General features: G+C 46.6%; 3 protein-coding genes across 3 annotated transcripts in view; 2 read left to right on the top strand and 1 right to left on the bottom strand.

Annotated features, from left to right (window-relative positions):
• Positions 1–5,770, bottom strand: part of LARP7 (La ribonucleoprotein 7, transcriptional regulator) — a 29,168-nt gene extending 23,398 nt beyond the window's left edge. The window contains exon 1 of the mRNA XM_054295659.1: positions 5,750–5,770. The gene's annotated coding sequence lies outside the window, so the exon portion shown is untranslated. The remainder of the gene's footprint in view (positions 1–5,749) is intronic.
• On the top strand, positions 380–16,599 carry ZGRF1 (zinc finger GRF-type containing 1). The gene is made up of 28 exons (XM_054295654.1): positions 380–458; positions 567–647; positions 762–818; positions 1,269–1,454; positions 1,888–3,955; positions 4,251–4,333; positions 4,994–5,092; positions 5,446–5,619; positions 5,885–5,990; positions 6,071–6,171; positions 6,380–6,524; positions 7,878–8,533; positions 9,609–9,747; positions 10,132–10,316; positions 10,436–10,623; positions 11,116–11,255; positions 11,333–11,479; positions 12,069–12,183; positions 12,292–12,548; positions 13,034–13,193; positions 13,790–13,867; positions 13,994–14,141; positions 14,412–14,539; positions 14,801–14,924; positions 15,176–15,352; positions 15,468–15,602; positions 15,702–15,963; positions 16,371–16,599. The coding sequence occupies exons 1-28, from the start codon at positions 438–440 to the stop codon at positions 16,484–16,486; spliced, it is 6,276 nt and encodes a 2,091-aa protein (XP_054151629.1). The 5' UTR covers positions 380–437; the 3' UTR covers positions 16,487–16,599.
• A 5,229-nt stretch (positions 16,600–21,828) lies between these two features.
• On the top strand, positions 21,829–22,521 carry NEUROG2 (neurogenin 2). Its single transcript, XM_054295899.1, has one exon. The coding sequence runs from the start codon at positions 21,829–21,831 to the stop codon at positions 22,519–22,521; it is 693 nt and encodes a 230-aa protein (XP_054151874.1).
• The last annotated feature ends 2,233 nt before the right edge of the window (positions 22,522–24,754 follow it).

Raw genomic sequence — 24,754 nt, forward strand, 5'->3', positions numbered from 1 at the left:
CATTCCGTCAACAGCTTCTCTGCTATTTTGGATTTGATTTTTTGGGTTTTTTTCTGCAAATAATCTTTTGGAATTTTATTTCAAGTAATTCTGAATTATTCAGCGATGCCAGCCATTCATTTAAATGAATGAACTTGTCTAAAAGCTGGAAATATCTTGACATCTATTAAAAAGATTTTTTTTTCTTTTTTAACCGCAGTCTGTTAGATTGTTTTTGAGGTTTCTCTTTAAAATGCTCACAGCACCTCTACTCCACTGGTTTGTTACTGTCTTGCATCTAATTATCTTTTCCTTTTGAGGAAAAAAAATAAGAATTTTTTTGTCCACACTTTTCCTTCACAGCTCTGCTGCATCCTGGCCATTTCCCTGTCTCTCTGGCTGTGGGAAGGTGTGGATATTTGTGAAATAACCTGTTGGATGTCTGTGTTGCCAAAGCAATGGCCTCTCAAGAATTTACTGTGAGTGATTTTTAACATTGTGGAATTAAGTTTAAAGACTGCAGCTGCTGAGATACTTGAACATTTTCTTACTTCTTGTTTTTTCAATGTTTTACATATTTAAAACAGGTGTTATACACTCACCAAAAGATGAAAAAATCAAAAACATGGCAAGATGGAATTCTGAGGGTTAGAACTGGCAGAAATCAGGTGAAAATTCAGATTTAACACTGTTGGATTTAATATCTGCTACTGCCAGTGGCAGTCTAGTTGATTTGTGAAATAAATGTGTGGTTATTTAAAATGTTATTTTGTATTTTGCAGGCTACCTTGTTTGATGATAAAGGGCAATGTCTGGAGAGTATTTTTATAAAATCTCAGGTATCTTTTGTTCAGAGTTGTTTTTATATCTGGTTGTAATTGGTCTTTCAGGCAGCATTTCAAACACTTGTTTGGTAGCCAATGAGTAATTTTTCTATTTGCTGATATGGAACTCTGCTACAGTGCAAATAATGGAAAAGGAAAACAGCTTCTATTAATTACCAGGTCTTACTGTTTGTCCAGAAGCTTTCATGGAATTTTTCTTCCTCTGTGGTAAAAGCAGTGTATTACAGTGGTAAATGAAATAATCATTGGAGCTAAGTGCGACTGCTTTTTACAATATATGTATAAATAAAAGTATTATCTGGCATTTGTGATATAGTAGGTGTAAGCAGCTGATTTTTTTACATACAAGTACTCAAAAGACTGTATGTTTTTAAAAATAAAGCTATATAATATTGTTTCTTGTACAGTACTATTAGGTACACACTGCTGCTCTCCCTTTTCCAGGTGACTCCTGGAGATGATTTGGAAAGTGAGCGATATTTAATCACAGTTGAAGCAGCCAAAGTGAGTGAAAAGCCCTCTGAAGAGCAGCCAAAGCAAGCAGAAACTCCAGCAGTGGACAGAAATGGTGTCAAACCTGCTCTTCTACCCCCAAGACATCTCCCTGTTGGCTTGAAAAGGAAGTTTACGGTGAGTTTTTGTTCCAAATTTTATGTCTCATGTTTATATGCAGTGTAAAACACAAGGGACACATATTTGCATGAATGGGAAATATATATGGAATTTCTTCCCGCCTTTTCTTTATATTTTTCTTTTTTTTCCCTCTTCCCTCCTTCCTTCTCTTCTCTCCTTCCTTTTCCATTTTTTCCTTTTTTTCTTTTTTTTCCCCTTTTTTTGAGCTGTAATCCAGAATGTATTTTTTCCACATTTAGGAGATTTGGTTTAGCAGGATGGATGTTGCCTACAGTAAAAATCACAAGGGCTTAAGGTTGTTTCTGTGCACCTGTGGAATCCTCATGGATTTGATCAGAATACAATCCCAGGCCATTTGATCAGAATGCAGTGTGCCCCGTTTTCTGCATCTGATTACAAAACGTGGATTAATTGCCAATTTCTCTCACAGGGGTTCCGAGGGCCACGCCAAGTTGAGAAGAAAACACCGGCTGTGGAAGATGAAGGAAAAGCAGCAGTGTTGCCCTCATCTAAGGGGTGCCAAGGGAGTTTTCCATCCCAGTTTTACATCAGCTCTCCGTTGTTCTCCACAGTTTGCAGGAAGGATGCAGGAACAAATCCCTCTGCAGGCAGTCAGGAAGAGGGGTGCAGGGACAATGGCAGAGAACAAATGTCTGTGTCCTCCCTGCTTTCTGCTCCCTTCAGTGACAGCTGGGAGGGGACAGAGAGGCAGAACTCCCATCAGTTGGCTGGGAAGCAGGAATCTCCTCTCCTCACTGGGCACACTGGTGCTGGGGCAGGGTCCCACCACATCAGGAGCACAGCACAGATCATCGCTCTGCTCAAGTCCAAACCAGCACAAGGACACCACGGAGAGCAAACATCTGGAGCCACAGGCTGCCTTTCCAGGGTTCAGGCAGCACAAAATGCAGGTTTATGTGACAGAAAAAGCCCTGTCCTGCCTGCTCTTTCAGGTGACCCTGCCCAAGGACTTGCTCCAGGTACCCAGCACCTGCCTTTTGTGCAGGGAAATGTAAATGATACAAAGGACTGGAATGTTCTAGCACTTCCAAATTCAGCTGAATGGCCTTGTGGTGAAGAAGTCACAGGACACAGACAAGACAAAAAGGTAAATTATTTAAGTCAAGATTTACAAGGTGACTGCAACACAAGTAGTTACTTCCTATCTGAGTCCACTGTAAGTAGAATGAGTGACAGTCAGTTTGTCCCATCCTCAGGTGACATTTCACCTTCAGCAAGTCCAACCACCTTTGAAAGCCATGCCTTTGGATACAGGGAGCATTCAGGGACTGACAGGCTTAGGGAGAATTGCTCTGTGAAGATGCAGAGTGAGCTTCAACCAAGGCAAAATTCAGAGGGACTGTCTAATGACCCAGAGCTCTCTGGGGATGTGGCATTGGCTGAAGCTGGAGTTGGGAAGGAGGAGTTCAGTTTGCAGGGCACAGGCTGTAGTCCTGATGGGGAACTGATGGAGGTTAGCTTTAACCTAATGGAGGCTTTTGATTTTAATGACATGGACAATGAAGATGTGTGTGAGAGAGAAGGGAAGGGATTCTCTGAGGGAGACACACCTTCATGGAGCCCAGGCAGCTCCCAGGGAGCAGATGTAGCACAGGGTGCTGCCTTGAGCCCTCATTTGAAGCCTCATTCTTGCTGTGACGAAGAGACACAAAGCAAAAATGAAATCAGATGTTCCAAATCTGATGGAGAGGGGGGTCCACCACCCCAGCTTTGTGACAGTGATGCCAGGAGAGCTGCAGAAGATGCTGCAAACCAAACCAAAACCCAAGTGGAACTTCTAGGGGATGGACACAACATAAAAGAGATCAGTGAGAGTCAGTCAAGTTTTGAAGGCTCAAAGCAAGAGGAGGATCTGGATGGCTGTGCAGCACTCACCATCAGTGGCACATCCTGGGTAAAAAAGCAGCACTCTGATCATCTCTTGCCTGGGGACACCAGTGTTAATGAATGTCACCCTGAAACCAGGCTGTCTGAAGCCACTGGAAGTCTCACAGGTATTTCTCCCAGCAGAATAATTTCTGCCTTGGACCAAAAGACTGAGGGAGGAGTTACACAGCTTGGATGTATGGAATCCCCAGAGGTTGGCTCAGAGCACTTCTGGGCTGCTAGGAGTGGTGCCATGAAACCAGGCAGCCCTCTGCTGGCCTTGTCACAGAAATCAGATCCTTTAGGAGGAGGTTGTTCATCTCCAGAGGAAACAGCAGTAGGAGGAACTGTGCTGGAAAATGCAGAGTGCAGAATTGCCTCTCCTGAAGCCTGCCAAGGAGAGACAATAGGGGTGGATTGCCTGAAATGCACAGCAGTGGCTGAGAATTGCTCAGGATTCCCTGATTTGGTGAATGATATTGCTCTTCTGAGAGCTTTGACACAGCATAGCACAGCATTAGAGAGCTTGCAAAGGATGGAGGAAAACACCAGCATGTGCAGTGAAACAGACCCTCCTAAGGAGACACTCGAACCCCTTGAGAAGGATCAAGGTTAGGTCAGCTTCTATTTCAAACTGGATTCTGTATGTCTATACCTGTTTGATTTCTCTCACTTCTCCTCATTTAGCAATACTTTTAGAGTGCTGTGTTATGTAGGTTCCCTTGTGCAGTTTGTGCTGTTTAAAGCAACATTGTGAGCTCCAAGTCTGTTTGCTCTCATTCAGTTAAATCCTAACTGTATGGGTTGCATGGGTAAGGTTTGCAAACCTGTAAATATTCAGATGTTTTCATGTAAAAAACCCCAGACTATTGACTGTAACTCACTGTGCTTTTCCATCTCTTGTAGCTATAACAGAGTTTACGGAAATGCCTTACTCAGAAAGTTTACAGGCATCTTCCTGTTCATACTTTGATTCTCCTGTCCTGATGGTAACCAATTTTTGACTACATATATTTATCTGTACAAGATAAATTCATTTTCCACCTGGCTCCTGGAATAAAATTTTTGGGTTAGAAACCATAGAAGCTGAGCTATAAATTGCTTAGAGGCATTGTTTATGAAGCTGGTAATAAATAGAAGATATCATCTTGACAATATTCAGGAGGCCTCATGTATGACAAGAAACTTCATGAAAAGTGTAGTATTTAGTCATGTTTAATATCCCATCAATATGTCTGGTAATTCTCCTTCTCTACCCCATCTTTTACCACCTTTTTTTTCCCCCCACTAGCTTTTTAAATGCATGGCTCTCCTTGGAATTTTAGCATTTAGGTTGAAATACACTGGGAAAACTGTTTGTGTTTGTTAATTCACATTGGTTTTTATCCTGTTGTGTAAAAAATGCTTTTAACAGCCTTTTTTCCTGTTCAATCAATCTAAAGCTTAAAGAAACACTTTAGAAATCTTCTTTTTCCTGTTCTGTTTGAAAAACATGGTTTCTTATCCTGTCATGGATGGCTTCCAAATAAAAAAGCTGTAACTGAAAAGGCTTCCTTTGTATAAATACAAAGCATTTCTTAGCCTAAATTTTCACTTTGAATGGTTATTAAATTGTTAGGCTAACTAGTTTTTGGTACTTTCCTGTGCAGCCCAACTGTGTGGACAGTTTATTACAGAAGACAGATGCATATATTGTACCAATGGCAGCAGCCCACAGGGACCCTGGGCCATCTGACTGGCAACCAAAGGTACCATTGCTGTGGAACTCAAGTGTAATTAACAGTGCTTCCTAAATTTCAGTTCAATGCTTTGCTAATTGCAATATATTGCACTAAGTCCTAATAAAATTTTAGTAATAAAATTGGTTATTTTTATTACAGTTCACTGTACTAATGTTTTCAGGGAGAGTTTAAAACTCAAATTACAAGGGGAAAAAAAAAAAACCCAGATTTTTTTTTTGTTTCTCTTCTGCAGAGTCAACAGGTTATTTTTGTTGTGTGTGTGACAAGTACCTGTACTGACTGTACAGGTAGTAGTAGCTAGTAGCTAGTTGCAGAGCACTTTTTCCTTGCTGTCAGTGATAATTCCATGCATTGTGCAGCCTGTTGCCTTCCAAGGGTACCAAGTGAAAGGATCAGCAGCTAGTGAGGTGATGCTGAGAGCTCCATGCTCCCAGCACGGATGGCAGCAGCACCCAGACAATGTGGACTTGGCAGCTGAGACATTTTTCTCACCCCTCTTTTCAAGGCATTATGACCTTTATGACTTGAGACAGGTAAAACTTTTTTTTTTGTTCAGTTATCCATACTAACCTTAGTGCAAGAAAGTATCTTGTCAATTTAGGATAGAAAATAGTTCATTTTTAAACTGCTACAATCATATAAAAGCCAATTATTTTTACTTACCTTTGTCATAGAACTTCACAATGTGTCACTTTGTTTTTTCTGCTCCTTTGATCAGTTGCACTTTGAAAAAAAGAAGATAAGCAGTTTAATTTCTACCAAGTTTTTGCTTAGGCTTTTTTTTTTTTTTTAATGAAGTCTCCAGGTTCCAGGAGCCTTCATAAGGATGATGTTGACATTGTGAGAGAAGGGAATTTTCAAGTGAAGCCTGATGTTATTGAGGAGCCAGGAATAAATCAGTCCTGTAAGTGAAAGTAAAAGGACAAGGGCAGTGATTGGCCTCAGAATTTCTGCATGACTTCAGCACTTCTCTGTTTTTCCTAGCACTGGCACTGGATGTGCATCCTGAAGTGCCACCATGGACAGTGTCACACCCACCCCCTGACCTGAGACAAGCACAGTGGACTGCCTGGGAGCCTGGCAAGGTGGGGATTGACTGGCTCTTGCAAACATTTTTGGCTTTATTTCCTGTGTGTTCGTGGCAATTTCTTAATTTTGGAGCTATTTTATCTCCACTCTGAGAGGTATCTCATTGTTTAGAATGATGAGAGAGAGAATGGTGGTGAAAGAGCTGTAACCAGGGATTTTTTCAGTCATGTTAATTAACCTGCCATGTTAATTCTTCACCTGTAGATTTCACCAGAAGTGACTTCCCCACTTGATCCAGACTGTGCAATTTCTCCACCTTGGGGAAATGAGGAGCCTGTTGGAGACATCCAGGAGCCCCTGACACATGGGGTGTTACCCAGTGAACCACAACTCACAGATTTCTTCTTCAGTAAGAATTTACAGGGTTATACTGGCACCTCACAGTGTTTTAGCTGAAAATCTCTGAGAGTTCTTGAAGCACAATGAGTTGGGCCATCACAGACAGTTACTCTGCCAATTATAGTCTCCTGAAGGAGACTTGAGTAGAGGGATTTAGTTTTATAAAGAAAAATCAGCTTCTAGTTTGGGGGCAAGAAGGCTGTAAGCTAAGTTTCTAAATGATCCCTATGTTTTTATTTACCTGCTTTGAGTTTTCTTCCATATTCAGCTGTCCTCTGACCCTCTCCCATTTGACACCTCTCTATAACTGTCACTAATGATAATTAATGTAGCCAAAAGGATGCTTTTTGGTAGTGAGAGCTTATTTATCTGTGTTGTTCACTGTTAATTCATAGGTTTGTGGGTTATCTTTTGGAAAAAAAGCAAATGTTAAAATGGGTTTTTTCCTAGTTGGCAGATGTCAGTGACATCAGATTAATGACCTCCAAAATACAACCATGTTTAATTTAATAGTAGGTCTTTTATACAAGCAGAATGGCTACATAATGTGTTCTGAATATGGAGATTTCAAAGAAATTTTTAAAAAAATTATTTTCAAAGAAATTTTAAAAAATCAAACTAATTAAAAGAATCACACAAAGTCCATCATTTAGTGTAATACTGCACAGGAGCAATCCAGAGAGCTTCCCAGCTGGAAGGCAAGGTGTAGAAGGAAGAATTTAGAATTCCTTACTTTTAGTACATCAGAAGTGCCATCTGACTGGCAAGGGGGGCTCTTTACAGATGGGGCTGCTGTGCAAAGTGCCCCGAGCTGTTTATTTTTCAGCATCAATCTCATTACATGGTTATGACAATGGGAAGATGCCAGCAGCTCACATTCCAGGCAGCAGGCCAGAAAACTTAATGTTATAACTTACTTTAATAGCTTCTTGACCAATCACACAAAGCAAAAGCACATTGCCGGTAGTTCTATCTAATCACCATGAGCACACGTACCTTTGGTTAAAACAATGTTTGCTTATTTCGAATACAAGACCTGTTTGTAAGCCTTAAAACACAAGGCACAGAGCTCCATTATTAAGCTTTAACCTTCCTAATAGCTTGCTAGATAAACTTTCTGCAGCTTAGAGAGCTATTCAGACAAGCATAATACACAGGCCATTGTTCTATTTGCCCTTGCTTTTTCTACAATTGAAATAATTTTCTGCTGACTTATCTCATGGCTGCTGCTTTAGCTCTACTTACAGTTCTGCTGTATCAGAGGCCTGCCTTTTGCAGCTTTCCCCAAAACCCTCTAATTTTGTGTATTCCCACACCATCCCTGGGTGCTCCAGGTTGCTTGTAAGCTGTATTTTCCCCACAGCCCAGGAGAAATCCAGCCGTGCACAGGAATGCAGCCTGCCAGCACTGAAGCCCACAATGAAAACACGAGCTCCCTTTGTCACTGTTCCTGCCAGCCACGAGATTCCTGCCATGTTTTACCCTTCTGAGAGTGAGCATTTCCAGCAATCTTTGGACTCTTCAGGAGGCAATCTGTGCAGCCAGTCAGTGGCATTTCCCAGGAGTGCTCCCAGCCCCCAGGACAGGAATTCTGACACCTCTGTGTTCGGGGAGCACACGGAAGATGGACAAAGGGGATCTGTGCCACCAGCGCTCCCCGATGTGACTGCCCAAGGCAGACAAAGCAAGTGGCTGAAGTATCAAAGCGGTGCTCAGAGCGATTTGATCCCTGCAAACAGTGCTGAAGGGGAGGAGGAGGATGACATCTGTGCCCGGAGCGTGCTGGGAATGCCAGCGGCTGAGCCAGGAGAGAGCAGAGCCGCGGCTCCGAGCGCTGCCAGCCCTGCAGCGCCGCTGGCGGCCGGGAGCCGGCCCGGGGAGCGCTCCGGGGCTGCGGGGGCAGGTCCGGTGTCACCGGGGAACGCGCTCGCCCCGCACTTACCGCAGGCACCTCTGGCTGCGGCCGCACAAAAGGTGCTGAGTCACCTGAGCTGCCACGGCGGAGCTGGAGAGGGCCAGGTGTGTACCAGGCTGTCACTGACACCAGCACGGTGCTCTGGCCACAGGGGCTGCATTTATCTCATTGCCTGCAGATTTTATCAGTAGGATTGCATAGTGACACCAAAAACTGTCTCTAATTTTTAATGTATTTTTTCATTTTAAATTTTTTAATGTGCTTTTAATACATTAGTCGCATGCCACGACTAATCCTTTGTAAAGGTAGTTCAGTGCCAGATTTAGTTTTTTAATCTGAATATCAATGGCAGGAAGATGAAAGAAAAGGTGCTGGGCTGTTTTGACATCTCTGATTGATAAGAAATTGTGGGTTTTTCTTAATTGTGGTATCAGCATCATTTTAATCAACACCAATTTTTCCTTCAAGTCATAGTCTCTGACTTCAAATTATTATAAATTCCTTCAGTTTTAGTTGTGTAAAAGTCAAGTTATGGCACTGAATAAGCACCTAAACATTTAGCACATGTGTTTGTGATCAGTAGGCAGATGAAGCAAATTAGGCAAATTGAAGCACCAAACCAACCACAAGTTAAGTTTTTTAAGTTGTCAAATGTTTTTGAGAGTTGAAGAAAATGTTGACTCTTTCTATTTTTTTCAAGTTTTTTTGGTTCTATAAAACTGTCCAGTACAGTATTTGTGTGAAGCAGAGAAAGAAAATAACTAAAATATTTAACATATACATGGGTATACACATTGTGTGTGTTTTTATACAAATATATATATGTGTAAAATCCATATACCAGACTTAAAAAGCTTATGAAGACACTTATAATTCATTTATTTCTGTGCAAAAATGGTGTTGAAAATAGGGTTTGTGTGCTCCTTCCCCATGCCTAGTGCTGAAAAACATGATTTTGAACTACATAACATTTATTCTAAAGCCTTTGGAAGTATTATCTGTGTTATTATAAATGTAAGCTGTTTGGCAAGGAGCAGATTTGAACCTCATAGTGCATCCTAAATGGCAGCCCAAGCTCTAGGGAAATTTTTAGTGTTTTTTAGTATTTTTTACAAATCTGCAGTTTTCTCATTTAAGGTCTTACAGTTTTTAATGGTTTATTTTCCTGGGTCTTTTTAGGACGTAACAATTTCTGAATTGTGTTTTCCTCCTGTGGATAAAGTGAAACACACCAATCTTCCTAAAAGAAAGATTTCCATCCCAGCTGTGTTTCAGTCTCACACTCACTACAAGCAGGTTTTTAAAGCTGCTCTGACAGGTAAGTCTCTGCTCTGTGAAATGCTGTCACTTTAAACATTGCCTATTAAAACAGCAGGGTGCATTTCATTTTTTTTTATATATTTCTACTGAAATATATTTAGTCTATATCCAAAATTGCAGAGGCAAGCCAAAAAGACAGTACACACTGTTCAACTCTGTAACCTCAGGGCTGTTTTCCAGTCTTAAGATATCTAAGCCTTTTTGTTTTCCCCTGGAATAAGTGGATTTTTCAGGTCACGTGGTTTCTTTTAGGACTCAGATGAAATATTTTGATTTGGGATGGAAATTTTCCAATGGAAGTACATTTGTTTGGATTATGTGTAGCTGTGTAAGCATTTTAAGTGTGTGCTAATGATTCTGTTGTTGTCCTTTCCCCACCAAGAGCAATTGAACATAATGCTGTTTGAGTTGGCCCAGAGGTTGCACCATGCCCTCTCCAAGGTGGACATATCATTTTACACTGCAGTGGAAGATGGGCAAAGCCAGGGCCAAGGAAGCTGTGCCCCACTCTGCAACCACATGCACCCTGCTAAGCTGGTGATGGTTAAAAAAGAAGGTCAAAACAAGGTGCTGTTTATTCCTTGTGGTTTTTACGCTTTGGGGGTGAAAGTATCCATTGCTTTCTCTTTTTTTTTCTTACTTGTTTTGGTGCTCATGGACTTTTTTCCCTCTCCCTTCCCTTGTAGGGTCGTTTGTTCTATGCCTGTGATGCCCCAAAAGCTGAGCAGTGCTCCTTTTTCAAGTGGATTGAAGATGTGAACCCCACACAGACAAAATCCAGACCCGGTGCAGTGCTCCACGACACAAAAAGTATTGGGACATACCTCAGGAGTCAAAAGATTGCTGTTTATGAGGAATGCCAGCTTTTGGTGAGGTATCCTCAAATGCTGTGCCACTTCAAGGTTTATGAATATTCCAGTAGCCCGGGACTTCAGCAGGATTTAACACATTTTCTCTGTATTTAAAGAGTCAAGATTTCTTTCTGTAAAAAAACGCAAGAGTTAAATTACTGAGGGAAAAATATTTATAGCAATGGTTTTTGTTTTTAGCAAGAATCAAAACTGCTGACCAGCAATGTGATCAATTGCTTAGTGTCACAACTGTTGCATTTGAACTTTGTTCATTTAATCCTCAGTAGGAGAATTTGATTTCTTCTCTTCAAGATTCTAATTTTAATGCCAGAAGTCATCTCAAAGGCTATTCTGTGCTGTTTAACTGTAGAGGAAACAATTCAATTGTGGCTGGATATGAGAGGATTTTGCAGTCAAGATAAATGGAGGTTTCTTACTTTTGGTGCTGAATCCAAAATGTGCTGATGGTTTTACATACCTTTTTTCTTTTTTTTTTTTTAATTACAATTTCCCAGGAAAGCCTTTGAAGTTCCAACACAGAGGTACAGTAAGTTCAAGAAATTTATGAATACACCTGCCAGCTTTGATGGTGACTCCAAACCCAAATTATACCTGAAGCTAAGCAGAAAGGAGCATTCTTCTCTCTACAGCAAAGGTGAGCACACCTTAAACATCAGATTTCAAAGGTGGCAGTGGGAGAGGCTGATGAGGACTCTGTATTGTTTCTGGCAGATGACATCTGGGTTGTTTCCAAGACTCTGAACTTTGATCCCATTGATACTTTCATTGCAAGCAGTGCTTTCTTTGGACCATCCTCCAACAATGAGATAGAATTGCTACCACTGAAAGGCTACAGTCCCTCCAACTGGAGATCCAACAGTGAGTTCCACAGCCACATTGAGAACTGTGGGAAACAACTAAGGAAAAATCCAGCCAGCAATGAAGGACGAGCTGCTGAGAATTTGAGAATTTCTCAAACTTTGCACATGATTTAATTCACAGTATTTTTTTTCCTTGTGTGTTTGAATATATAATTTGAATACATTAATTAATGCAGTTAAACCTGCAAAGTACCTGGCAAATTGCAAATGGGTGGGGAAGAAATGAGAATAATATGAGGAAAGTAGTAAATTATGTAATATGATGTACAATGCAAGTTGACTGTAAAAGTGTAAGTAAAAGGAATATGTTTTTACTGTCCTTAAAAAACAAAATGCAGAAACCTCAAACAACTCACTGGAAAATTTATTTTTTTATAAAAAAGCCTTGTATTAAGTCTGTGACTGCAAAAGTTTCTTGGTTTTGCTGTTGAATTAAGTTAAAGCTTTGGAGTTGTTTTGTTTTGTAAACGGAGAAGATAAAATCAGTTAATAACTCTTTTGGCATTTTATAATTCATTTCTTTAGCTGATTTGCAATTTCTGCTCTATTAACTCCTTTCTCCTTTTGTTTCTCTGTGGCCCTTGCAGTGTGTGTTCATGCCTTGCTGGTGTGTAATGCCAGTGGTGAGCTGGCCTCCCTAAGGAACATGGAGGAGCACTTCAATCCATCCACATTACCACTGATCCCATATCTCCTGAAAATGTGAGTTATTGTCCTGGGATACTGTGAGCAGTCCAGTGCAGGAATATCAGAACCAGGAGATACAAATTGTATCACATCACTGCTTCTGGGTATTTTTTGTTTTCCTAGGAATTTTGATTCTGAAAATGCCACAAAAAGAGTCCACAAAAGGAAATTCACTCCACCTGCCATGAGTGTGAAGTGCTCCATGATGTCTGGCCCTGTGAGCTCTCAAGTGGCAATGGGAGTGGCTGAAGAGATGATCCAGAGGTTCTCCCTGAACCCAGACCAAGCAGCATCACTGATTCACGTGGCTCAGATGATGACCTGTGAAAAGCCCAAAGGAGGGGAGGAACATCAGAGCTTCCCCATCACAATCATACGTGGTACACAGCCAAGAATTGTGATATTTGCTGCTGTTGTAGCTTTGCACAAATGTTCATTAATGGGAAATGCCATCAATCTAGAATGCCAGAATCAGCCCCTCTGATACTGACAGTGTCATTAATACATCCATTCTGTCAGCACAGAGCTTTTGCCCCTTGAAATTAAATCTAAATTAAATTAAATTTTCACTCTGCCTTTTTCGGGATTTCACTGAAGCATAGGAGGTTTTGCCTAGAAATACCTATACATAAAATCAGAATTATTTGTCTTCAGCTTTTTTCTTTTCATATGCAAACCACTTTTTATCATGTATTAGCTATTTATCATGTATTAGCTATTTATTAATACGACTATGTATTGTTTTTGTAAGTGTAAGCAAGCCCATGCAATTATTTTCGAGGAATCACAGCATAACTGAAGTTAAAGCAATTGATTTCTAGGAAATTCTCACTTGTAACTTGGGCTTTTTCTTCCAAAACCCCAGGTGTTTTTGGAGCTGGCAAGAGCTACTTGCTGTCTGTGGTCATCTTGTTCCTCGTGCAGCTCTTTGAAAGCAGTGAAGCTACAGAGGGTCCGAGGGCAACTCCATGGAAACTCCTCATTGCTTCTTCCACCAACGTTGCTGTGGACAGGATCCTGCTGGGGTGGGTTGCTGAGGCTTTTATGGTTCTTTTTCCAAAACCAATAATGCACTCATACTGTAGTGGTAATTGTGTTGGTATTTCCTGTAAAACACATCAAAAAGATTGATTTGTTTCCCTAAAAAGTGGCACACACAGACTTTAATTGTACCTCAGCTCTTTTGCACAGTTAAAAGGGTGAAAGGTACATAAAATATCTACAGAAGACTACTTTAGGTTCTGCTCTCATCAAATATGCTATTAAAATCCATCAAGACCAAGTAGTACTGCTCAGGGGTCTTTGGGATGTACCAGTAGGGGAAGGAGGAGCAGAGGGGATCAGATTTGTGAAAATTTAGCATGAAATAAATGCATGGTTTGGAAGGAAAAAGGAAGGGAAAATACATATGGAAGACTATGAGAGGGGAATCATCAAGGCATCAAATCATGATGAGGTAATTTATTTTGATTTTGTTGAATTACTGAGGTACTTTATCTCAGTGATCACTGAAGTTTGTGTTCCTGAGTGTTCTGATGTGTCTTTTGAAACCACTTTTAAAGTTTTCTAAAGATTTCATCTTTCCCTTTCTGTAATGTTTATCATCTCTTTTTCTTTCAAGTCTGCTCGAGCTTGGATTTGAGGATTTTATAAGAGTGGGAAGTGTAAGGAAAATCACGAAAGCAATTCTTCCCCATAGGTAAGAAACCTCTTTGAGGGATCTGAAGCAATTTGGGGTAGGTTAATACATTGTTATCAAGTGTGGTTATTTTTCCAAGCACTGCTGTTTTCGGTTACTGCAATGTATGTTACAAAATCTTTAAAGTTTACACGCAGGCTCAGGAAATGAAAACGAGCAGCTGAAAGAGCTGCTTGCTCTGTTGAAAGAAGATTTGACTCCAGCTGAGAAAATCTATGTCAGGAAGAGCATTGAGCAGCATAAACTGGGGACCAATAAAACTATTCTGCAACAGGTACAGTCAAAGAGATGGGATGGGAAAGCAGAGATTTGCTGTGTCTTATCCACAGGGCTGAGCACATGGAAACTGGGAATTTATAATTCAAAACTCCTGGTTTTGAAATATGAAGTCAACTTTAGGTTTGATTGCACAGGTATAGCTTAGTGTCCTGTTTCTAGAAAAAAATTTAGCTGTATTCTCCTGCTCTAGTTAGGTGCTGCACAGAGATGAACTGTGAAATGATTTCAACTTTTTGCCTGCCTGTTTTCTCCTCGCTGCTGGCAGGTGAAGGTGGTTGGAGTGACGTGTGCTGCCTGCCCCTTCCCCTGCCTGAAGGCGCTCAGGTTTCCTGTGGTGGTGCTGGATGAGTGCAGCCAGATGACTGAGCCTGCCTCCCTGCTCCCCATCGCCAGGTACAGCCCTCCTGTACCTGAGGGGCCTCAGCAGGGGCACCAGCTCCCAGCAGGGCCACACTCCACACCTCTGTGAGCCCAGGAACACCCCAGCAGCAGGAAGAGTGATTTCAAATAGAGGCCTGTCCTTAGGTGTCATTAAACTGGGGTGGAGGAGGGAGGCTGATGGGAAGCAGTGTGATACAGAAACAAGCACACGCTTTGGTTATGAACACTTTAACATCCTTTTTAGAACACTAGTTTTTTCACATTCTTATTTAGGTTTCAGTGTGAAAAGCTCGTCCTAGTTGGAGACCCCAAGCAACTGCCACCAACTATCCAAGGGTCTGAGAGTGTTCATGAGCAGGGATTGGAGCAGACCCTCTTTGACAGACTCTGCTTAATGGTAGGTGCTGCTGAACGCACCTTTGGAAATGTGGAGAGCGGAACTGTAACTCCCCTGAGGTCACATGGGGAATTCTGGTCCAGGTGTCAGAGGATCAGGGTTTCAGCACTGCAAAATACCTTAAAATCACAGAATGGTTTGGGTTGGAAGGGACCTCAAGGTCACCCCCACCACAGACAGGGACAGGTTCCCCTAGCCCAGCTTGCTCCCAGCTCCATGCCAGCCCTAATGTCTGTGTCCTCATCCTTCAGGGCCACGAGCCCATTGTTCTCCGGACGCAGTACCGCTGCCACCCTGCCCTCAGTGCCATCGCCAACGAGCTCTTCTACAGCGGGCACCTCATCGATGGCATCTCCCAGGGGGACAGGGCTCCTCTCCTGGAGTGGCTGCCAACGCTCTGCTTTTACAGCGTCCACGGCATGGAGCAGGTGAGCTCCTCAGCACCGCTTATGTAACCAGCCAATATTGTCACTTTGCCTCCATTCCATTCCTTTTTACATTTTTGCTGAGAGCTAATTTGGGAATCTTTTTCCCTCTTCCCAGATTGAAAGAGACAACAGCTTTTACAACATGGCAGAAGCTCATTTTACAGTCAAGCTCATCCAGTCTCTGATTGCAAGTGGAATAGAAGGAGCTGATATTGGCGTGATTACCCTTTATAAATCACAAATGTATAAGGTTTGTGTCATCAATCAGTAACAAAAATCAATAAAGCCCTTCTCTTAAATGTAGTCTGAGTAGCCAAACTCACCCCCTTCCCTGTTTCCTTGCCCCCAGATCCAGAATTTGCTCAGTGGGGTTCACTCCGAGGCTTTTGAGGTCAAGCCTGTGCAGGTGTCCACGGTGGATGCATTCCAGGGTGCTGAGAGGGAGATCATTGTGCTGTCCTGTGTCAGGACCAGGCACTTGGGGTTCATAGACTCGGAGAGGAGGATGAACGTGGCACTAACGAGAGCCAAGAGGCACCTGCTGATTGTGGGGAGTCTGCCCTGTCTGAGCAGGAACAGGCTATGGGGGAGAGTAATTCACCACTGCAGAGGTAAGAGCTTCTTTGCTGGGGTATTTGAAATCTGCACCTCGTTATCTTTAATTACACTATGTACAATACACCTTACAATGTTTATAATAATATATAAAATATATGGTGTGTACACTAGAGCAACCACTATATTCATTATGTATAAACTCCAATGTTTAATATTACACTCAAAATCTAATATATTGCAAGAATGTGCAACTTGCACATGTACAGTTTACAACTTTACCTGCTTGGCCGACATCAAATAAAGCATCTTGGTGACTGAACTCCACAGAGCCATTTTCCAAGCAGAAATATCACAGCCAGGCAATACTCTTGGGGAAATAGATGTTGGCACTGCCAGGGGCTGGTTCCATGATGGATGCTGTAGAGAGAGATGTAATTACTCTGTTTATTGCTGCTTCTAGGATGGGAAAATGGCTTACAACATGCAAGCCAGTGTGAGCAGCAGCTAAATGACATTCTCAAGTCTTACTTGGAGAACTGGGAGGAAGAAGAACAGTGCAAGAAAAAGGAAAAATAAAATGTGTTGATTTTATGAACAAAATCTTAATTGCTTGTCTATAGCAATAGCTCTGGTAATTTGTAATCTAATATTTATTTAATGTTGGTGTATTTTTGTTTGGCTGTCAGTGCATTGATACTTCTGTTTGACCTTGTGGTCATAAGACTAAAAATTATTAAAGTGCCTTTATTTGGTTGATAAATAGAGTGACTTTTTCTGCTTGAGAAATGAAATCTTTTTATGCTTACAGTCTAGTTAATGATATTTATGGTATTTCACTGTTCTTTAGATTAAAACACCATGGTATTTTAGAACAATTCTGTCACCTCTCATGTTTACAGGTAGGTGACATCCAGGAAGAGCTTGGCTATAACAATTAAAAGGCCCCTTCTGCAGCTTTTGCAAACATCTTAAGCACCATCCAGCGCCTCTGAGGGCTCCAAGGGAGCTGGAGAGATACTTGTCACAAGGCCAGGGAGTGACACGACGAGGGGGAATAGGTTGGGGTATTGGGGATGAATTCTTCCATGGGAACACCAGTGAGGCACTGGCACAGGTTGCCCAGAGGAGCTGTGCCGTGCCTGTAGGTGTTCGAGGCTGGGCTGGACGGCGTTTGTGAGCAGTGCTGCAGTGGTGCCCGACTCACCGGGAATTCCCGTTCTGCTTCCAGGTTTTCCCGGTCCCCTCAGGGCTCCCGCGGCTTCCGCCGCCGCCAGATGGCGCCGCGCGCCCGGCGGAGGGAGCCGCCCGGGCGGTGATGCGCCACTCCCGCCAGCCCGCCACTACGGCCGCAGCACCGCTCCGCCCTGAGAGGGCAGCCCCGGCTCCTTCCGCCGGGGGAGGGCTGAAAGGCGCTTTTAAATTACTGCTGACACCTCTGTCCCGACTCCCTAAAATCTCAATCAACAAGCCATTAGAACTCAACGGGAGTAAAACTAAATCCTCGTTTAAGTGTATTTATCCGCTCTCTTTTCTCTCTTTCAAATGCTAAATCCATTTCAGCATATGCCCCTTCTTTCTCTCGCCTTTCTCTAAAGACTGGCAGCCTGCACTACTCTTGTAAATATGAAAGATGCTAATCATATGACATATCACGTCTCAGTCGGAGCCTGGAATAAAGCCTTGAGATTTGGGATCATTGCCTCCAGACAACAGCTTCATCAGCCGGAAAGTTGGGTTTTTTTCTCCTTTCCTTCAACTCTCAATCCCTTCTTTGTCTGGGGGAAAATGCAGCCAACTCGAGCCACCCTGGCCATATGGTTCACTCTGTGTTTTCTTAGTTGAATCCTGAATTGTTTGTGACTTGCGAAAGGCTTTTTTTTTTGGGTTTTTTTTTTTTTTTTTTTGCAAGTGTGTATAAAGACATAGAGGAGGCTGCCTGGACCGGGGCAGCTCTGCAGGATAACTCCATGTTCTTCACGTGTTTGCTTTCAGCCACCTCACCACACAGACAAAAAGTATAAACCTGCAGACACACTTACACCAATAACCTGTTACAGGTATCTGGTGTTCTTCCCCTTCTGGGTAAAAAGAGCCAGGTGCTTTTCCCTTTTCTAGATGAAACTTCCTTCTTGAAACACCATTCGTGTCTTTGCTCAGCTCCATAACACAGTTATTGCTCACTGGCTGATCCCATCTAGAAATGCCTTGACTAAGAGAAGCCCCCAAGTATTTTGAGTAAGGAAAAGTGGCTTTTTAGACCTGGATAAATTAGGAGCTGAGTGAGTTTAGCACACCTGGGTTTGGCTATCTCCCTGTTTGATAGCCAGACTGCCAAATTTTCTTTCTGTCTTTCCTTACAAAAATCACCCCCACCCCAGCCCCCCCGCCCCCCAAAAGGCCCTTTCACCAAACCATTAAATTCTACAGAGGTGGTCAAGCTAGTCCTGCTTTTCAGGCGTTCGAGAAAGAAAAGGGTCCTTGAAGTTTAGAAGATGCCCAAGGAAAACTCATTGAATGACATCAAAAGAATGAGTTTCCATAGCTGTTGAAGCACGAGAGCCGTGTAGCTGCACAAAGGCGGGTTGGGGCAGTGGGACTGTCCCACTGCTCTATCCCAGCACAATTGGGTCACTGAAATAGGGAATTAATTACCATTGGAGAGTGGGCAGCCCATTCACCACTGGCTGAGTTTTATTAAACGCCAATATAAATAACAAAACAACTCTTGTGGCTGCACTATTCCTACACGCCAAAGGAAGGATTATGTTGGGGATTAACATCTTAAAGTCTATGAGACTTTCTGACTCAAGGCTCGGAGCTGGTAATCGTATTTGTCTCCTGGTTCAGCGATTAGTGCTCTCCCTCGCGCACCTTCGCCTGGATGGCCAATGTCCCTTTTTGCAGGCACTGGGTTTTTCACACAATCGGCTGTTCTTTTCCCCACATCTATAGAAAAGAATAAGAAAACTGAAGCGTGTTCACGCGATCCTCAAGCTTCTTCTCTTCTTCATGGGAAAGGAAGGCACCGGCAGCCTTTTTTCACAAGGGGGAGGAGGCAAACCCTCTTGGTGGGGCGGGGGGCCAGCACTGCAAAATCGCTCTGCAGGCCTGCACCTGCCATGCAAATCCGCCGGGAACAATCGGCCCCCGACAAGGGCCGGGCTGGGGGGAGCAGGGAAAGATGCCGGGACAGAGCTTGTGGGGGGACCCCTCTTCGCCTGGATCCCAGAACAAACCCCAAAAGTGCTAATACAGCTTGGGAGTTGGGAGACTGCTCCTCATCGTGTCCCTCCATGTGGCGCTGCTTGCTGCAGCATGCATGGGAAGGACCTGGATCAGGATGTGGGGGATATGTACCCCAGCAATTTTGATTGCTTCCCTCCACAGAGCACCCCAGTACTCTGCTGTGTGGGGACATATTCTCACACCCCATTTAAGAGCAGAACCACCCCACTGTCAGGGTTTGTGGGTGCTGGGCACCACAGGGATCAGGACACCCTGGTGTGTGTGGGCAGCCCTAGGACCCCGAACCCTCAGGACACCGCAGGGTTTGAGGGAGGCAGAGCTGGGAGGGGCAGGGCCACCCTGTCCCCACAGCTTTGTCCCCGCATTTCCCGGGATGTCGTGCCCTTGTTCACCTGAGGCAGGCTGGCCATTAAGGCTGGCTCTCAACTTGTGAGGTCGACGTGTGGATGGGCCGTGCCCAAAGGTCTCTCAGCAACACAGACCCTAAACTTTTAGGGCTATCGGGTCGCCTCAGAGTTCAATCTTCTTACAGCAAACAAAGCCCTTCTGAAGGTCTCCCCCTCTCCCCCACACGAGCTCAGCGTCCTTTATTTCTGGGCTGTGTGATAAGCTTAAATCATTGTGCTCCCATTTCTTGATCGTTGCCTACTTTGGGCTTTTGTTCCCCTAAAGTAGGATTGAGTCTGGCAAAGGGGCTGAAGTTGAACAGTTTGACCCTTGGAGGACAGTTCAGGCGGTGGGCAGTGGCAGCAGCATTCCTGCTCCTGATCCCACTCCCTCTCCCCCCCGCCACCTCCTCTCCCCACCACTCTCGGCCGAGCAGCTCGGCCCTCGCTCTGCCCACAGACCACACAAGCGCCTGTCCAGAGCTGTGGGGATATGGAGCCGACCTGTCCTTGGTCACCTCGTGCTCAGCCCTACAGAAAAAGCCACTGCACGGCAGGGCCTGGCAGCAGGAATGGGACCGAACCCCAGAAAGGCACCGCAAAGGGTGCCTCACCTCTCCGGTGCTTTGCATCAGCAATGGAAACACGGAAATCTCGGCAAGCAGGGTGGGGACAGAGGGATGGGCTGGCCCTGTCACAAGTGTACTCTGCTTTGTCCCCTTAGAGTGGAGAAAAAGAAATAAGGTCCTTTTAAAAGCGTCACTCTCCTGGGATGCCGAGGGGAGCTGTGAGCCTCTTGCACAAGGAGGCGAAGGAGTGTTAGAATGTTTCACAGAGTCACAGAGATACTGACTGAGGCACCCGCCCGGCCTCAATCGCTTCCAAAAACCATACACCCAACTGAGGGACTGCTTTGAATGTTTGTGCTGTGCTGAGCACGGCTTGTGCATAGGTTTCAGCACTTTCTTAAATTTTGAACTTTTCTAGCAGTTGCAAACAAAATTCTGTTTCAAATCCCAACTCGTCCCAAGTGCCTTGCTGACTGTGTTTCCATATGGAGAGGAGAGTGTTCTGGGGTTTTAGTTTTGTATATTCTCACTGTCATTTCTTTGCCAAGGACTTGGAGTGACAGGCAAGAAGGGACAGCTTCACACTGACAGAGAGCAGGGTTAGATGAGATCTCAGGAGAAATCCTTCCCTGTGAGGGTGGGGACACAGATTGCCCAGAGAAGCTGTGAATGCCCCATCCCTGGAAGTGTCCAAGGCCAGGCTGGACAGGGCTTGGAGCAACCTGGGATAATGGAAGGTGGTTTGTGGAGCAAAGCCAGCCTGCCAACTCCACGGCCATGTCACCAGGCTCTACCATGGAGAGAGGGCTGGAAGGGGGAAGAGGGGTGAAAAGAATGAAGGTTTTCCTGGTGCACTGACAAGTTGGTGTTTGGGAGTTTTCTCAGGTCTCCTCCAGCCTGTGAATTATATTTGACAGCACGGAGCTGCCCGGCGTTCCCCCACTTTGGGCTCGGCCTGATGCGAACGGAGCAGCCGCTTGCCCGGAGCATCTCCCCAGCAAGCCACGCACGGAACTACGCACCTTTACCACAGCACCAAGTGTCCCCAGAAGGCGAAACGCTCCCGGGGAACGAGGCGGGGGTGAAGAGGAGCCCCTCTCCATCAATCCCTCCCTTTCCCTTGCCGGGGCCGCCAACGAGGAGCGGCTGGAAGGGGAGCCGGCCGGCCCCGGGCGCGCGCGTGGCGCGCGGGACGCGGGGATTGGCCGGCCCGGCGCCTCGCGCCCCCCCCGCCCCCCGCCCCGTGCCCATTCATTAATAAATTAGCGGCACGCTCCAGCCGAGCGCGAGGCGCCAATGGGGCCCCGCCGATGGGGCGGGCGCGGGGGGGAGCGGCGGCGGCGCCCCCCGACAAGAGTCGCGGGCGGGGCGGGCAGGGCGAGGGGGACCCCGGGGGTAGGTTTGATTGTTCCCCGCGGGGTATATAAGGGGTGTTAAGGAGGGTCGTGTGCCAGACACGCAGCCTGACCGGGCCCCGGGCGCCGCTCCCGCCGCCGCCCGCCCGCCCGCCCTCGGGGCGCGTGCCAGCGCCGCGCCCCCGCCGCTCCCCCCTCACGGTCCCCCGCGCTTTGCCGACCCCCCCCCCCTTCAGCCTCAAGACCCCCGCCCCGCTCCGTCAGACCGGCGAGCCGTCACACCGCCGGAGAGGCGAGGAGAGCGCGCCCGCTGCTTCCCGGCGCTGCTGCCCGGTGCGGCCCCGTCCAGCCGCCGCGCAAGGATGCTGGTGAAGGCGGAGGGCCTGGCGCCGCCCGCCGAGGACGAGCTGCTGCTGCTGGGGCTGGGCTCGCCCGCCCCCTCGCCCTCGCTGCCGTCCAGCGCCGAGGAGGAGGAGGAAGAGGAGGAGGAGGAGGAGGAGGAGCTGCGCGCCGCTCCGCCGGCTCGGCCCGTCGAGGCTCCGGGCGGCCGCGGGCTGCGGCGGGCGGAGGGGAAGCGGCGGCCGGGGCGGTCCCGCGGCGCCCCGCGGGCGGCGCGCACGGCGGAGACGGCGCAGCGCATCAAGCGGAGCCGGCGGCTCAAGGCCAACAACCGCGAGCGCAACCGGATGCACAACCTGAACGCGGCGCTGGACGCCCTCCGCGACGTGCTGCCCACCTTCCCCGAGGACGCCAAGCTCACCAAGATCGAGACGCTCCGCTTCGCCCACAACTACATCTGGGCGCTCACCGAGACCCTGCGGCTGGCCGGGGCGGCGCGGCTCGGCCCCGACGGGGCGGCGGCGGTGCCGGCCGAGGGCAGCCCCTCGCCCGCCTCCTCCTGGAGCGGCGGCGCCGCCAGCCCCGCGCCCTCCGCCTCCCCGTACGCCTGCACTTTATCGCCCGCCAGCCCCGCGGGCTCCGCCTCGGATCCCGAGCACTGGCCCGGCCGCTTCGCCCCGGGGCCGCCGCCGCCGCTGCCCCGCCGCTGCCTCTAGCCCGGCGCGGCGCTGCCGGGGCTCCCCCCGGGGCGGCGGCGGCTACAGCGGCATCTGCCCGCTTCCCAGGGCAGGGCGGGCTGTGGGAACGGCACCTGCCAAACCAAACTTTCCGTCTCTGTTTCTCTCTCGCCGATGTGCACTTTGTCCAGTTTTCCCAGATCTGTCACCGCTGGGCTTTTGTGTGTGTGTCCCCCCCTTTCCCCGCGCCCCTCTTTGCCATCTGTCCCTTATGATTTATAGGCGGGAGGGGGGTGCAAAGCGAGGGGAAAAAAAAAAAAAGTAAATTGTTTTGTTAGGGGTCCAGGTTAGAAGTCATTGTATAATTTGTAGGCTTTGTGAGGGCTGAATGCAAGCGTGGAAATTTAGGCTGAACTCTCTATCAAAAGGGAAAAAAAATCGGGAGGGGGCAGTGGGGAAGGATCTCCTCATACATTATTTATTTCGACCTTTAGGGGACAAGGAACTCCCCCCTTCTTTCAGGAGATTAAAAATAAATCAACAGACTGAAAACCTCAACAGACACGGAACATTACAGCGATCAGCCACACACGTGTTCACATTTATTTATTATAAAGACAGATTTCATGGAAAATATGTATTTTTTGTATAATTTACAGAGTTTATTCTAGTATGTATTTACAGCTGAAGAGCAAAGGGATTGTTCTTGTGATAAAATATAAATAAAAGCTCTAATTTTCGTAACTTTGGGGTTGCAGCTTTTTCTGCTTTATGTGCCAGCAGCTGGGAATTAGGCAATCCTTGTCTCTGGTGAAACCAAGGTCCGGTGGGGCCTGATGTCACTGGGTCCACGGGCAACTGTTTCTTTGGGAAACAGCATTAGGGGGGGGGGGGGAAATTCAGTGAAAGTTTGCCTTTAGCTCTCAGTACAGAAGATGCTGACAGCAAATGTGGGAAGGATGGGTAAAGACTTGTCACACTTCAGGCCGATGGACTTCACCAACAAGGCCGTAGGAATTAAATGTTGTTGAGCTAACAAACCAATCCTGGGTTACAAGAGGCAGAATTTGCTCTCTGTGAGGCCCAGATGAATTCCACATCGCAGGCAGTTCCAGGGGGTTCGGTTCGGCGTGCACAGCACACAGCCAGGGATGTCAAGGGATGTCACCGTGCAGGGGGGTGCTGGAGGCCGCCCAGGCCCTTCAATCATCGTCCCCGGGCTCCCGGGAGCACTTTGTGACTTCTGGGTACAAACGCTTGGAAATCATTAAAAACCAGCAGAGGCGCCTGGGTGTATTAATTAAATAAAACGCTTAGCACGCCAATCCAGCCCGGTGCCCTCCGGATCCTGGGAGCGTGAAACCCTGCCCTCGGAGCGAAAGGAAGAGGGAGGAAAAGAGAGAGGGAAAAAAAAAAAAAAAAAAGCCCAAAATGTGTGAAAAGAGAATTAGTGAAATTAGGTTAGGCCAATAAACCGCGCGGGGGTCCCCCCCCCGGCCCCGCAGCCTCGGGCGAGCAGTGCTATCTAGCCTGATCTATTGTTTCCCCCCCTGGCAGGGGGGTTATTGTGTGATAAATAATTCCCTAAAAAAAAAAAAAAAAAGAAAAAGTGGGAGCATTTGCATAATCACTGCTTTGATGTGGCCAGCAAGATGAAGCTGTGTTCCCCCAAATCCGCCACGGGCCAGGAGGGACAAAACAAGGGGGAGCCTTTCAGGGCGCTGGCGGTGCGTGGGGCAGCCCGTCGGGAGCGGGGTTTTTCACTCTCACCCGCTTTTAGCGACCCCTTTTAATGGCCAAACTCCAGGAACGCCAAAAAGGAGCCAAGCGCTCTCTCCGTCTTTTCTGGTCGGGCCTCATTGTCCTTCCTGGCTTCTCTCCCTCTCTGAAGAGGCGCTGGAGTAGGTGCCCTCGGCTCTTCAAAAGGCCGGGATGGACGGAATGCGCTCCTCTCTCTCTCAGTGCTGGGGCCACGCAGCATCCGGAGGGACATCCCGAGTGGCCTAGCACCAGGATGCTCCCCGCAGCTCTCCTCGGGGAGGGACCCTGCTCCTTGCCAGGTGTGTCATCCTGCAGGGATTTCCCTCCATCCCAGGTACAGCTGGGATGGGGCTGTGCCAGCGGGAACCACCGTGGGAAAAGGCACACGGCGGGTCCGAGGGTGGAGGGGGGGTTGGACAGGGGTTTGGGGTGGGAGCCACGCCAGCCAAACCTCCCCTGCTCCCTGGGGGAGGCTGGCCTGCGATGGAGATGCCCTCGAAGGAAACGGGCC

The sequence above is a fragment of the Melozone crissalis genome, unplaced genomic scaffold (genome assembly GCF_028551555.1).
Source record: "Melozone crissalis strain CALT ecotype California unplaced genomic scaffold, PUWL_Pcris_2 ptg000006l_1, whole genome shotgun sequence".
NCBI lineage: Eukaryota > Metazoa > Chordata > Aves > Passeriformes > Passerellidae > Melozone > Melozone crissalis.

Excerpts from the sequence above, each read along its gene's own strand:
- ZGRF1 (XM_054295654.1), top strand. The coding sequence starts at position 438 with ATGGCCTCTCAAGAATTTACT. Across the intron at positions 10,317-10,435 it reads AAAAAGAAGGTCAAAACAAG|GGTCGTTTGTTCTATGCCTG; the intron begins GTGCTGTTTATT and ends CTTCCCTTGTAG. Across the intron at positions 14,142-14,411 it reads ATAAAACTATTCTGCAACAG|GTGAAGGTGGTTGGAGTGAC; the intron begins GTACAGTCAAAG and ends CGCTGCTGGCAG.
- NEUROG2 (XM_054295899.1), top strand. The coding sequence starts at position 21,829 with ATGCTGGTGAAGGCGGAGGGCCTGGCGCCGCCCGCCGAGGACGAGCTG.